The sequence below is a fragment of the Bufo bufo genome, chromosome 3 (genome assembly GCF_905171765.1).
Source record: "Bufo bufo chromosome 3, aBufBuf1.1, whole genome shotgun sequence".
NCBI classification, from domain to species: domain Eukaryota; kingdom Metazoa; phylum Chordata; class Amphibia; order Anura; family Bufonidae; genus Bufo; species Bufo bufo.
The window spans coordinates 331,023,936-331,039,866 of NC_053391.1; the positions used below are offsets into that span (position 1 = coordinate 331,023,936).

The 15,931-nt window shown below is 45.1% G+C and overlaps 1 protein-coding gene across 2 annotated transcripts in view; it reads left to right on the forward strand.

Annotated features, from left to right (window-relative positions):
* Positions 1–468: 468 nt before the first annotated feature.
* Positions 469–15,931, forward strand: part of OSCP1 (organic solute carrier partner 1) — a 75,825-nt gene continuing 60,362 nt past the window's right edge. For both annotated transcript variants that reach the window (XM_040424418.1, XM_040424419.1), the window contains exons 1-4: positions 469–472; positions 4,580–4,587; positions 6,870–6,874; positions 10,779–10,917. In XM_040424418.1, coding sequence (XP_040280352.1) covers positions 10,806–10,917 — 112 coding nt within the window. In that variant the 5' untranslated portion in view covers positions 469–472; positions 4,580–4,587; positions 6,870–6,874; positions 10,779–10,805. The remainder of the gene's footprint in view (positions 473–4,579; positions 4,588–6,869; positions 6,875–10,778; positions 10,918–15,931) is intronic.

A 15,931-nucleotide genomic window follows, 5' to 3' on the forward strand; every position in this document is an offset into this window, starting at 1 on the left:
TGCAGCATCAGGCTACACAGGGCTTGTTTGTTGTCTGTTACCATAGAGACACATGAGTTAGCACAGGAGCTAGCAAGGGCATGGAGATAATGAGGGCATGCACTAGCATTTTAGTTTACTCAGGATTGAATAAGCTGCGAATACCAGAGATGTTCTTGAGTTGGAAGCGGCAGAGAGTGGCAGGAGTATGATTGTGTGGCTTGAAGTACAGGGCCCAGCCGACCTCTGAGACTGGAAAAAGTATGGTGTTGTTAACTATAATGGATAGGTCTAGTAGGGGGTCGAGTGACATGAGGAAAAGATATTGATTCTGTTTTCTCCATGTTGAGTTTTAAGAAATGGTTAGAGAAGAATGAAGACAAGTTGGGATTCTGGATAGAAAGGAAGTGACATCAGGGCCAAAGAGATAGATTTGAGTGCCATCAGCATAGAGGTGGTATTGGAAGCCATGGGACGATATGAGCTGTCCCAGGTCAAATGTATACATGGAGAAAAGTAGGGGACCCAGGACAGAGCCTTGAGAGATACCAACAGATAGAGGACATGGTGAGGAGGTGGTGTATGAATGGGAAACACTGAAGGTTCTCATGGTGAGGTACGAGGAGATCAAGGAAAGGGCCAGATCTCTGAGTGGTTTAGTAACAGGAGAGAGTGGTCGACTGTGTGAAAGGCAAAGGACAGGTCAAGAAGGAGGAGTACAGAGTAATTTGAAGATTAAGGTGGCAAGATGGTGATGAATTGTGTTATGTGGGAAGAGCACTGAGTGGTTGTGAAGAGGGGTTGCAGGGATTGTTGGCTGAAGCTTTATCAGAGTTTGTTAATTTTTATGATTGAAATATGAGTTAAAGGTATTAAACAATTGTTTAGGGTTATGGGAAAGAGATGATATAACAGTAGTGAAGTAGGCTTGCTTAGAAGAGGAGAGTGCAGACTTTAAGTTGAGGACAGCTTCTCTGCATGTGATGAAGTATTCCTTGGAGTGGGTTTTCTCCCAGTATCTTTCTGCAACTCTGCAGGCTTGTCTCCGTTTTTTTGTTTGGTGAGTGCACCAGGGTTGTTCATTGATTTGACAGGTTCTGTTGTGAGCCGAGAGCTGAAGTAATTGTGGTGAAGAAAACAGTAGCTGTGTCAGCATCATGAAGGAAAGGTATTGTAGACAGTGGTGAGAGAGTTTCAAACAGTGTGTGAAAAGAGGGAGTTTCAGGACCCTAGGAGGGTGTGCTAGCTATCTAAGATGGAGTTGTTGATAAATGCAAGACATTGTGGTTAGAGAGGGGGAAAAGTTTGAGAGATTAGATAGGGAGCAGAGGTGGGTGAAAACAAGGTCTGGTGTGTCTCCATCTCTGTGGGTGGCTGTGGAGGACCACTGTGTGAGTCCAAAGGAGGAAGTAAAAGATAGGAGTTTGGAGGAAGCAGTTGAGTGGCGTGTGTCAATTGGGATGTTGAAATCACCCATGATGATGGTGTGGATATCAAGAAATGTAGGGCCTGGTGCATGGTAGATAATGTCTACTGGAGGGTTAGAGGGAGACTAGATGCTGACAGAGTGAACTTCAAAAGAAGGGAGATTGAGGAAGGGTGGAAAGGGGATAAAGGTGCAGCTATCTGATAGGAGGAGGCCAGGTGAATGGGTCTGAGGTTTAACTGGTAAGAACAGTTTGTGGTAGGGGCTTAATGATAGAAAGGACAGTGGGGATCAGTTGAGCAGGCCCAAGATTAGGAGATATGTCTCCAGAAGTAAGAAAAAATAGAGAGAGGGGTTAGGGGATACTAAAATATTTCGAGGGAAATGGATGCAATAATGGTGACTAACAAAAGAAGCATAATTACTTGTTAAAAATGTAGATAGGATGATAATAGGATGTGTATTGGTTAGGGTCTTACCTTTTGAATGTGATGATGTTACAGATTTTTAACTAGTGTATTTTCTGTAGGTTGATGAAACATCCGATGACATCGCTGCCTGATATTCAATGTATTTCTTCACCAAAATGTCAAATTTTACCAATAAAAACTAAATTGTTATTTAAACTAACTGTCTTTAAGTGTAAGTTTCTTTTTTCATATACTATTTATTTCTGCCGTGTGTCTCAAGGGTTCCATCCTTCTGTTACTGTTTCCTGCGGTCTCTCAAAGGTTCATTCCTAGTTATGTCCAGTAGGCACTGTCACTATGGGGAAATCAGAAAGCTCTATGGTAAGGTAGCATACATACCCGAACCCCGACTCTCAAACACTTTTGTTACGCCACCTCCTACTGTCTTCTCCAGCCAGACCAGTCTAGTTTACATTTGTACAATCGGTCTACATCCTAGGCCTGCAGGCCAGCCAGGACTCACTGTGGCTATCTCATCAGCCCAGGGGTCCTCCTCAAAGAAAATGGATTCTCTCAATGGTGTTTTAGAATGAAGTTTTGGAGGATAATACAAAATGATAAAATATACTTATAAAAGGAAGAGCTGGTTTGTAGACTACGCATTTTGTTCCTCGGGTCAGGAAATTAAGGATATCATTAAAAACAGTGAAGCAGATCAATTTGGGTAGTGTAGTTAAAGGCTATTAATCTATTAATGGATATTATTCACAGAAGAGAAAAACCAAAGAGAGAATATCCATAACAAGTTCCAACATGGACTAACTAGACACTGTGCTCTCAGAAAACCCCAAAAAGGGTGGTTCCAATTAACTACATCTCTTCATGCACCTACACCAGATTCCAAGCACTATGAAAAAGGGTGTATTAGATATATAGGTTACATACAGGTTTAATGAGGTTTCCAAGACAATATTAAGTGGACCACCTGTCCTCTGACATTTTGTGGCCAAACAATGGCATTGACTCAAGAAAACTATACAGTCTTACCGTCCAGAATCTGTGACTAGTGACCGATATGAGTGATTCCTTTTTTACATACATCAGCTTGTACTACTTACAGCACTAACCGATCTGTTCAGTGAACTCTGAACCTAAAATAGAAGTTTTTTTGGCATTTTAAATCGCATTTCCTGTTATTACCCAAGAAAGGGAACAGTACAAGTATGAAATGGACAAATTAGCTTTGCCTTTTATACTGTATATACCTTATATATATTGAAGGGCAAGTAAAGATAGCGGAGGAAAAAGACATTATTGATAAAAAACTTACAGATTTTCTGATGGTGAAATCTCCAGTTACTCCAACAATGTATGTATTGCCTAAGATACACAAGAGGTTGATAGACCCTCCGGGATGGCCCATGATGTCAGGTAGAAAGTCCATCTTCTCCAACATTAACATCTTTTTAGACAAAATATCGAGAGAGTATGCAAAATCCTACATCAGGGATACTGGAGACTTCATCAATAAACTAAGGGATGTGCAGATCCCAAAAGGGACAATTTTAGCATCATTTGATATAGTATCACTGTACACTTTAATTGATCATACGAAGGGCTTAAGGGCAGTGGAAGATATGTTACAAAATTCTGAGTATCCTGTTTCAACATGCCAGTTCATATTGTCATTATTAGAACTGTCACTCAGGAACAACTACTTCATGTTTCAAGGACAGTTCTATTTGCAATTGGTGGGCGCGGCGATGGGTTCCAACGCCGCGCCCACTTATGCAAATGTATTTGTGCGGTCATTTGAGGAGCGTCTTGTCTATGTATCTCCCCACTTCAATCATGTTTTAACGTGGTGGAGATACATAGACAACATTTTCCTCATCTGGACTGATACTATGGATGCATTGAAGGAGTTTCATGCATTTTTGAACTCCATTGATGAAGATATCCAATTTACAATAACGGCGTCAGAAGAAAGGGTACAGTTTCTTGATACTCAGGTATATATAGAAGAAGAGCAAGTACACACTGATCTGAACATTAAACAAACTGACAAGAACACATTGTTACACTTTACCAGTGGACACCCTAGAAGGATGGTAAATTCTCTACCATACAGTCAAATGCTGAGAGTGAGAAGGATAGTGGATAAGGAGGAACATACTAACCTGGCCTTGCAGAAGATGGAGGAGTCCTTTATAAATAGAGGATATTCCAAAAATTTGGTGCGTAGACATGCAAATAGAGCTAAAAAAAACACCAAGAAATTAATTATTAACAAAACAGAAACTTAAAAGTGATAGGTTACCCTTTGTGTCATCCTATAATGAATTGAGTCCCAGTATTGAACAAATAGTGAGAAAACATTGGGGGATACTGAGGAGCGGCCTTTCCCTCAATAGAGATCCCCCGATGATAGCGTATAAAAGAGCAGGTAATATTAGAGATAGAATAGTGTGCTCAAGGGTGACACAAAAGGGCCAGGCAAGACAGACTTTTTTGAAAACCAAACGTACAGGGAGTTTCCCTTGTTTGGGATGTGTGAATTGTAAACTTATGGCGAAAGGATCGATATTCATGCATCCCGATACAGGAGAGACGTTTGACATCAAACACTACCTCACATGTGATTCATCTTGGGTAATATATGTACTGTGGTGCCCTTGTAAAATGCTTTATGTAGGGAAGACCACATGTGACATGAAAACCAGGTTGAACAATCATAGACAATCCATCAGAAATAAAAGGAAAGACTTACCGGTATCAAAGCACTTTTGCGGAAAAAAATCATAAGGAGAATGAGTTAAGATTCATGATTTTGGATCATGTGAAACCATTGGAAAGAGGGGGTGATAGGCTAGTTGTATTAAAGAAAAATGAGCTTAGATGGATTTTCCGTCTTAACACATTGAAACCCAAAGGCTTAAATGTTGAATTCAGGGTAACTGGAGGTATGGTAGGTTAATGCCTTGCCATTTATTGCCCGTGGCTATGTAGATCTTTACTGCTATAACAGGTGAACTTAACGTATGTTACATATAACTATGAACTTGCGAATAATGTTGTAATGTGATTAATCTATAATTCGCGATATAGTAGAAAACATGGAAGTTGTTATGCTGGGACATTTACTAGCTGGATATAAGAATATGAAATAAGGAAGATTTTTAATGTATACATATTTGCCCAAAAGATTGCCCTTAAACAATATGGTGGAGAGTGGGCATACGTCCTTGGGATGAGTATATCCGATGATGCATGGATGTGCACTGTGTTGGTTCGTTCGTTCCCGTGCACGTCTATGCGCATTGGACGGGCCGACACGGCATTGACATCTAGCGCCGCGATCGTTTGGACTCCACCCCGAGTGACGTTCAACAGATATGCACCACCCAGCAGGAGGGACATGGGTTGACACATGCGCATTGGATATCGGGAGACGCGCTGAATGCAGTGTGGAGCTCTGTGGTTTGAGATAAATTTTTATCTTCCTTGTTGAATATATAAGTACAGCTTCAATGCCCCAGCAAGGTATTTTTAATCACACAAGTTTTTTTTATGCACTTAGCACTTTATTGTATTACCACGTTTAGAATACATGAATTATATGATCAACAACAACAACACAGATATGATATATGGATTGTTGTGGAACACGTATCGGACACTGTCTGCCGCAGTTCACATTGAAATGCAGTTTGAAATAAATGAATTGTAACATTGTTAAAGGGGGAGTGCACGCTTTTTATGGGAGGATTAATTAGCTTTAATTGATTATATGATGTATATGTATTTGCACTGTTGCACTTTACTGTTCACTTGGCTTGAGAAAGGTTCTGTGAGAGAACCGAAACGTCGCTACATGACATGTGTGAATAAATAGCAAATTTTTTTCATCATTTAAGGAGTGCTGCAGACTTTTATTGTTTGTTCATCATCCTGAATCGAGGGATTAACCGCTGGCACCCATCTTTCAAACTGAAATAAAGGAGTGCTGCCCGACTTTTTATGGATCTATATATATATATATATATATATATATATATATATATATATACTGTATATATATAATATTTTGTAACAGTACAATAAAATACAGATAATAAAAGCAATGCCGTGTGAGACCTTTTGCTCAACAGTAGCAATGTTTTCCAAGTCAGGATACAAGGAACTTGAGCAGGAAAAGAAAATAATGAACTGAGATGACAGCAAAAGAAGCACAGAGGTGAACCTCTGCATGGAGGGGTCATCTCATTAGGGCTCATTTGGATGGCCGTATGTATTTTACATTCCGCAAAAACACGGATACCGGCCTGTGTGCGTTCCACAATTTGCGGACCACACATGGCCGTCACTCTAAAAGAAAATGGCTATTGTTGTCCACAATTCCATACAAGAATAGGACATGCTCTATATTTTTTGCGGGGCCGCAGAACGGAAAAACCGATAAGGACAGCACAAGGTGAATGGGTCCTCAAATGTTCTGCAAAAATGAGGAACATGTGCAGAACAAAATATACAGCCGTCTGAATGAGTCCTAAGAAGAATGGTGCAGAATGATCCATTCTATTGGGCATCACACCCCAAGCCTAGGGCGGCAAACAGTATCCACACAACCCATCAGTAGGGCTTTCTACAACTCTGGGCTATGAGCCAGACGTCGAGCTACAAATGTTCCATTGATCTCACTTCACTGCTCTCAGAGGCTACCATGCTGCACAGCAAGACAGCAATGGAGTGCAGGTCTGTCCTCTTCAGCTATGAGTCCCAATCTTTGCCAGAGATTGGTCTGAAAACCATGTGAGCACTGCCACGAAGAGGCCTTCACAAGGGACCATCACACTGATCCTACTCCCTGGTTTATGGTGTGGGGTGGCATCTACATTAGCCAGATCCTCTAGTCTTCATTTCAAGGACACTAACAGCTCGGCATTACATGGATTTGTTCGTAAGCAATGGTATGGACATTTCTACAGTGTGCCAGGAGCCATTTTTCAACAGGACACCGCCAGGCTGCATGTTGCGCGTCCTATTGTGAGCAGCCTGCGTGGACTAAACGTGCTACCATGGCCTGCAGTGTGTCAGGCTTCGTCTTCTACTGAGTGCAATGCTCGGCATTTGCAAAGAAAGCTGCCAGCAGCAGATCTCGATGATTTGTGTGCCCAAGTGCATTCAGCGTGACAGAACATTCCTCACTCATAGCATGCCAAAGTGTGTAAGTGCATGTATTTCTATATCTAATCATTTTTATTTATATAGCGCCAACATATTCCGCAGCGCTTTACAATTCAGGGGTTCGTGTACAAACAGTCATAAATAACATAGCAACAGACAAGTCAATAATTAGAACAAGAGGAATGAGGGCCCTGCTCGCAAGAGCTTACAATCTATGAGAATATAGGGGGGGGGGGGGGGGGTGACACAAAAGGTAAAAGTGCTTGTTTTGTGCAATAGTCCATTCATCCTGGAAAGATAGGGGGCAGATATAAAGCTGCATGAGGCAGTCACCAGCCGATATCTGTAGAGCTTGTGGGTGCATGGGTGTGGTGGAGGATCAGGTTCAGAAAAATTATGATGAATGGGATATACAGTATATATGGAGAATAATTAGATCAGGGGATGTGATAGGCCACCCTAAAAAGATGTGTTTTTAGGGAGCGCCTAAAACGGTGGATATTATGATTTAACCTTGGGGTAGGGCATTCCAGAGAACTGGTACAGCTTGAGAGAAGTCTTGGAGACAGGAGTGAGAGGTTTAGATTATGGTGGATGTCAGTTGTAAGTCATTTGCAGGGCGTAGAGCACGGGTAGAATGGTAGACAGATTAGTGGGGAGATGTAAGACGGTACAGCACTGTGGAGAGCTTTGTGGGTGAGGACAAGCAGTTTATATTAGATTCTATACTGTATGGGCAACCAGTGCAATGACTGGCACAGGGTGGAGGCATCGGAGTAGGAGTTAGAGGCGTTGAGCTGCAGGTGACAAAACTGGGTGAAAGATTGAATATAGGGGGTGAAGGAAAGATCACCAACAACAAGAGGGAGAGGAGAAGAAGTGGAGCCAGCGAATGATACACTGAAAGATCGGTCAGAGAGATATGAAGAAAACCAGGAGAGGGCAATGTCCTTTAGGCCGATAGAATGAGTATGGTGAGTAGGAGATGAGGTCTACAGTGTCAAAAGCTGCAGAGAGATCAAGGACATGCCTCCCAAGTGACCTCTTTTAGAGGGGCAGTCCCTTTTTTTGACCCAAGTCCGTCTTTGATCCTTAAATGATCCTCTTTTTGACCTGAGGAATTAATGCTTAAATGTGCATGAATAAATGTACTAAATTGCTCCTTAAACTATCTGTATGGTTTCTACCTGTATATTATTATCATTATTTGGTGCAATTTCTACCTTAGAATATATATAATTCACTTATTTATGTGCTAATATTTAAATGGATATTGAAGCGCAAGAAAAAAATTGTCCAAGGGGCTCCACATACTGTAAAAAAAAATAAAGGAACCTACACTCACCTAACCGATCCCTAGCTGCTGCAGTAATGCAATTACGCTTTGGGCGGAGTTAAAGGAGTGGCCTAGCATGAAAAAAATTGCCACGATGTATGCCGGCATATATTGTCCCTCTTTGTGATTTTCAAAAGTTGGGAGGTATGCAAGGAGAATGAGCAGAGAGTAGTCACCATTTCATTTTGATTTCAGGTCATTTGTCACTTTGGTGAGAAAATCCATCCTGTGATTTTCTGATTGCCCCGACTTATCCTTTTTGGTGTTACACTTTCATTATTGAGGAGTGTATATACAAGGAAAAGGAAACTATTTACTAAGGGCTCTTTCACACTTGCGTTATTGTCTTCCGGCATAGAGTTCCGTCGTCGGGGCTCTATGCCGGAAGAATCCTAATGCATTCTGAATGGAGAGAAATCCGTTCAGGATGTCTTCAGTTCCGGAACGGAACGTTTTTTGGCCGGAGAAAATACCGCAGCATGCTGCGCTTTTTGCTCCGGCCAAAAATCCGGAACACTTGCCGCAAGGCCGGAACCGGAATTAATACCCATTGGAAGGCATTGATCCGGATCCGGCCTTAAGCTAAACGTCGTTTCGGCGCATTGCCGGAGCCGACATTTAGCTTTTTCTGAATGGTTACCATGGCTGCCGGGACGCTAAAGTCCTGGCAGCCATGGTAAGTGTAGTGGGGAGCGGGGGAGCAGTGTACTTACCGTCCGTGCGGCTCCCCGGGCGCTCCAGAGTGACGTCAGGGCGCCCCAAGCGCATGGATCACGTGATCGCATGGATCACGTCATCCATGCGCATGGGGCGCTCTGACGTCATTCTGGAGCGCCCCGGGAGCCGCACGGACTGTAAGTATACCGCTCCCCGCTCCTACTATGGCAACCAGGACTTTAATAGCGTCCTGGCTGCCATAGTAACACTGAAAGCATTTGGAAGACGGTTCCGTCTTCAAATGCTTTCAGTACACTTGCGTTTTTCCGGATCCGGCGGGCACCTCCGGCAACGGAAGTGCACGCCGGATCCCAACAACGCAAGTGTGAAAGAGGCCTAAGTCTACTTTCACACTAGCGTTTTTCTTTTCCGGCATAGAGTTCCGTCACAGGGGCTCAATACCAGAAAATAACTGATCAGTTTTATCCCCAAGCATTCTGAATGGATAGTAATCCGTTCAGGATGCATCAGGATGTCTTCAGTTCAGTCTTTTTGACTGATCAGGAGAAAGATAAAACCGTAGCATGCTATGGTTTTATCTCGAGCGAAAAAAAATTAAGACTTGCCTGAACGCCAGATCCGGCATTTATTTCCCCATAGGAATGTATTAGTGCCAAGTCCGGCATTCAAAATGCACAGACCAAAAAAAAAGGTGAAAAAAATAAATGCATTTTTCTGACTGATCAGGCATTTTTCTGACTGATCAGTCTTAGGCTACTTTCACACTAGCGTTCAGAGCGGATCAGTCTGGGGTCTGCACAGATGGATCCGCTCCTATAATGCAGACGTTTGGATCCGTTCAGAACGGATCCGTCTGCATTATAGTTTAGAAAAAATTCTAAGTGTGAAAGTAGCTTCAGACGGATCCGTCCAGACTTTACATTGAAAGTCAATGGGGGACGCATCCGTTTGAAAATTTAGCCATATGGTGTCATCTTCAAACAGATCCGTCCCCATTGACTTACATTGTAAGTCTGGACGGATCCGTTTGCCTCCGCACGGCCAGGCGGACACCCGAACGCTGCAAGCAGCGTTCGGGTGTCCGCCTGCTGAGCGGAGCGGAGGCTGAACGCTGCCAGACTGATGCATTCTGAGCGGATCCGCGTCCACTCACAATGCATTGGTAGCTGGACGGATGTGTTCGGGGCCGCTTGTGAGACCCTTCAAAAGGAGCTCACAAGCGGAGCCCCGACGCTAGTGTGAAAGTAGCCTTACAAATGCCATCCATTGGCATACGTTTTGCCGGATCCAGCGACAGAACTGCTTGCCGAATCACTCTGCCGCAAGTGTGAAAGTAGCCTAAGGTTAGATCCCAGTAAATGGAGGTGGCATATTTCCCCTTCTCTCCACATTGGGAACACACAGTTAGAGCTCATCATGAATGGTTATGGCAGCACACAGACTGTATGTGCCTGCACATGGGGAATGGCGTGCCCCTGCTTGTGAGTTGTGGCTGCCCTGAAATCTGATCAGAAGAGACGCCATTTTATCCAGATAGAGAGCACAGCCAGCCTGAAATGACAGCTAACAGGCACAATGATCACATCTTGCACAAGCGTCGCCATAACACATATTATACGTAGGCGCAGAGGAGAAAGCCCCTTTAAGAGCCGCAGCATTAGGAAAACACTCTGTGATTGGCTGAGCCGGAAACCTAGCAACCGAGCCGCGGCGTCCGAGGCCTGCCACACCGGGGAGATCCGATCCGGCGGCTGAGCTGTAGAGGGTTCTCCTCCCCCGTCCTCCAGCCATGTCTCTCCGCACCCTGCCGCTTCTCTTCATCAACCTGGGAGGGGAGATGCTCTACATTCTAGACCAGCGGCTGAGAGCCCAGAACATCCCTCCAGATAAGGCCAAGAAGGGTGAGTGGACCTGCTGGTATGGGGAGGCCATCCTGTGCCCTGCCTCAGTATATAAGCTCAGGTGGGATGTTCTTGGTGTTTTGGACTAGGGCTTGCGCTGTAGAAGTTGCCACCACCGCCACTCTGGTGACTAGCCCTGCCATCGTTTCCATTGGGCTCTGTTCACACTTCCATTTTTCTGTTCCATCCTAAAAGGCTGTTCTTGCCGTTTCTTGGCGCTGTTGTGGCTATGATCCGTTGCCGCATGAGTGCTACTTCCCATTGAAAAACAATGGGAGGTGGTCTCCGCGTGGCCGAGCAGTGTTTTTTGGTGCAGAGTCAGCTCCAAATTCAGCTGTCAAAAACACAATGTGAGACCAATGGCACGCGACGGGCCCCATGACAGTATCTTCTGACAAAACTTACCTGGACCATGTAGAGACAGTATGAGATCTGATGTGTGCTCCACAGGAGAAGTTGTCACCTGACTATAGCCTAGTAGTGGTCCCCAACCTGGGGTTGTAGTTTAGTAACAGCTAGGAGAGCCGCACTTTGGAGAGCGCTGGGCTTGGCATGTCCAGACCATCCATTCATGATGCCCAGGAGAGATGCCACAAGTGGCAGCGAATGAGAGTAGACATGCCTTCTGTCACATTGAACCGGACAAGTTTTGTGGGTTTGTTCATGAATCTGCTATGGTCAGGGACGGTTTTAGACAAAATGTGGCCCTGGGTGGAATTAAAAGCGGGGCCCCAAATTCTGAAGTACTGTCACATTTATTCACTTGACGCAAGGGGAGAAGTCATCGCCGTGGCCCACGATTGGTTGCAGGCAGCGTCAAAATGGATGATGACATCCAGGGACCTGAGCAAAGGTCAGAGAGCACCAGAGCCGAGAGCCAGTGTCAGCAAGCAGGTAAGGCCCAGTTCACACTTCAGTTATTTGGTCAGTGTTTTCCATCAGTTATTGGGAGCCCAAACCAGTAGTAAAGCCTACACAGAGATAAGGTCTAATGGAAGGATTTCCTCCTGTTCTGTGTTTTTGACCCACACCTGGTTTTGGCTCACTATAAGGGCTCAGGCACACGACCGTGCCGTTTTTTGCGGTTCGCAAATTGCGGATCTGCAAAAAACGGATGCCGCCCCTGTGCCTTCCGCAATTTGCGGAACGGCCCAAGAATAGGACATGTCTCATCATTTTTGCGGGGTCACGGAACGGAGCAAGGGATGCGGACAGCACACAGAGTGCTGTCCGCATCTTTTGCGGACCCGTTGAAATGAATGGTTCCCTATACGGAACGCAAAAAAAAACGTTTGTGTGCATGAGCCCTAACTGATGGAAATAACTGAAGTGTGAACTCACCCTAAGGGCTCATGCAGACGGCCGTTGCTCGTCTACAATATATGGGCACTGACCGTGTGCTCACCATATCACGGATGCGGACCTATTCACTTGAATGGGTCTGCAATCCAGGAGGAGCAGTGTGAAACGGAGGGAGATAACCCCACGGAAGCACTGTGGAGTACTTCCATGGGGTTTCTCTCTGTGGCTCCGCACCGCAAAAAAATAGAACATGTTCTATTTTTTTTGCGGTGCGGACTGATCACGAACCCATTCAAGTTGATGGTGGCTGTGCAGTGGGGACAGCAAACTGCGGTCCCCAATGCACGGAACGGCCGGGACACATTTGAGTGCATGAACCCTAAGGCCCCTTTCACACGGATGAGATTTCCGCGCGGGTGCAATGCGTGAGGTGAACGCATTGCACCCGCACTGAATCCGGACCCATAGTAAAATAGGGCTGGAGGGGTTAAAAAAATAATAATAATAATTTAACTCACCTTAATCCACTTGATCGCGCAGCCCGGCTTCTCTTCTGTCTTCTTCTTTGCTGTGCACAGGAAAAGGATCTGTGGTGACGTCACTGCGATCATCACATGGTCTGTCACATGATCTTTTACCATGGTAAAAAGATCATGTGACAGACCATGTGATGAGCGCAGTGACGTCCTCAAAGGTCCTATTGCTCAAAGAAGAAGACAGAAGAGATGCCGGCTGCGCGAACAAGTGGATTAAGGTGAGTTATATTATTTTATTTATTTTTTTAACCCCTCCAGCCCTATTGTACTATGCATTCTGTATTAAGAATGCTATTATTTTCCCTTATAACCATGTTATAAGGGAAAATAATACAATCTACAGAACACCGATCCCAAAACCGAACTTCTGTGAAGAAGTCCGGGTTCGGGTCATGCCGATTTTTCTCACGCATTACAATGTTTTGCACTTGCGTGGAAAAATCATGCATTTTACCGCAACACACCTGCATCTTATCCGGGCCAAAAACATGACGCCCGTGTGAAAGAGGCCTAAGGCCTCCTGCACACGGACGTTTTTTTTCCCCGTTTACTGGCCGTTTTTTGCGGTCCGGAATGTACTCCGTATGCATTCCGTTTCCGTATTTCCGTTCTGTTTTAACATAGAACATGTCCTATTATTGCCCGCAAATCACGGTCCGTGGCTCCATTCAAGTCATTGGGTCCGCAAAAAAAACGGAACACATACGGAAATGCATCCGTATGTCTTCCGTTTCCGTTCCGTTTTTTGCTGAACCATCTATTGAAAATGTTATGCCCAGCCCAATTTTATCTATGTAATTACTGTATACTGTATATGCCATACGGAAAAACGGAACAGAAACGTAAACACAACGGAAACAAAAAAACGGAACAACGGATCCGTTAAAAACAGACCGCAAAACACTGAAAAAGCCATACGGTCGTGTGCAATAGGCCTAAGTGTGCTTCCCTTAGCATGTTTGCCCAGGAGACCTGCTTAAAGCCTTATGCAGACGTCCATGGAACACAGTCCATGAGACACCGGACTGGCATCCTGTTTAGTGCAGGAGCGCACGGCGTCCTTGGTTGCTATGACGCCGTGCCCTTCGTGCCGCCACCGCAGTACAGTAATACACTCGTATAGATCATACGAGTGTATTGCTGTACTGCTGCGGCGGTGGCACAAAGGGCACGGCGTCATAGCAACCAAGGACGCCGTGCTGTATTACTGTACTGTGTCACAGCGCGCAATGACGCCGTGCGCTCCTGCACTAAGCAGGATGCCAATCTGGTATCTCAGGATCGTGTTTCACGGACGTCTATATGAGACTTACCCCTGTTAAATAATCAGAAAACCCCTGGAAATAGTCACTGTTACCAGTGCTCTGTAGATAGAGACAGCAGGGACATGGAGATAATGTGTTCTCTGCAATCAAAGTAGAATAGAAAGAAATCTGAAAAAAAAAAAATATGGATTTCTTTATTTACCCAAACACTCAATACCACTTGTTTAGCTGAAGTCAGAATGCTGCATTTCTTCCATAATTTTAGATAGACAGAGATATCTATTTTATGGAATAAAAATGGCCGCAGTGCTTTATTATGGGTAACCATAGAAACATAGTATTCAATTAATCAAACGAATCAATTAAATAATTCAAACCATTAAACCATATCAATAAATAGACCAATCTTAAACCATCCATATGAGCTGAGCGATACAGCCCCACTAACATTAGGGGAGGGAGGGTGGGCGCCGACGAAATCTTCTTCAACTGGCCCTGAAGTAGCGGTGAACCTGTCAATATAAAGGGGAGCACTAACAAATCAGAAACCTAGAAATCTCCCCCAGCAACAACTTGCAACCAATCAGAGGCTGAGCTTGACCCGCTGTATCTCATTTTCTGCCAGCCACCAGACCCAGCACAAACCGGACCAAACTGGATCTCCAAATTCACTTGAGGTAATACCTGAAAAAATAAAGGCGGTAAAACAAACCAGAAAAAGAGGGGGGGGGGGGGGGGGGGGAGAACAAATACAATTCATACATATTAAGGTGTCATTGCCCCGATGTGTCCCCCAAGCTAGTCGCTCTGGGGGGCCTGAACATTCTGAACTCACCAGTACACCTCGGGAGCAGGTTAGAGGAGGCTACTACATTCACAGTGCAGGGTGAGAGAAGGGGCGGGGCCAAGGTCTGCCTGACTGCTGTGGAGCCGGTGCGAAAAGTCTATACCGGAAGTGACGCGGCCGCACAGGAATCAGCTGGAGGAGGGTGTGCGCGGCGCTGCGGGCGTGCGCACCTAGGGGTATAGAGATTTTGCAGTGCAAAATGTTGCATCAGATCTCCCTACCACTGAGTGCGCACGCGCGCACAAATCATCAGATCAAATCAGGATGAACTGCAACGGATGATTTGTGCGCGCGTGCGCACTCGGGTAGGGAGATCTGATGCAACATTTTGCGCTGCAAAATCTCTATACCCCTAAGTGCGCACGCGCTGTGCACGAAGTACTTCTATCTCGGCGCTGCAACAATTCTTTCCTAAGCCAGTGGATGTGCGCTTGCGCAGCACCGCACACACCCATCTCCAGCTGAATCCTGTGCGGTCGCGTCACTTCCGGTATAGACTTTTCGGAAGGTATAGAGATTTGGCAGAACACCGGTGCTATGGATGCAGCACCCAGCTCCTCACTACAGCATAATGACCCCGCTGGCTACAGTGGGCAGGAGACCAGGGACCAGCACTCCTTGCTGTGCTGTCTGTGCTCTTCCCAGGTGTGGCCACCAGCTCTCTTCCACATCTGTCTGGGCAGCTCAGCAGGGGGCCCCATTTAGGGATGGGGGCCCTGGGCAATTGCCCTGTTCGGCCTTCCCCAACGCAGACCCTGGCTATGGTAGATGCACTGTGGTTACTGTAGGACAACAGTACATAATCGCGTTTAGCTTTGGTTTACATCTTTGCTCAACACTCAGTTTCCGCAGAAAAATTTAAGGGATATTCCGTGTACTACATAGTCTGTATGGGCTCCTCATTTGCAGTTTCATTCTAGATTCTATGAGCAACCTCCTGTATGGTCTTTAGAAGGTCTGGTCAAGCATGCTCAGTACTTCAGCAAGCATTCTCAAGAAGAAGCCGTACTGCAGCAGTGGAGAATTCTGGGAATTTTAGTAGAAGGCCTGCTCACGGTGGTCAC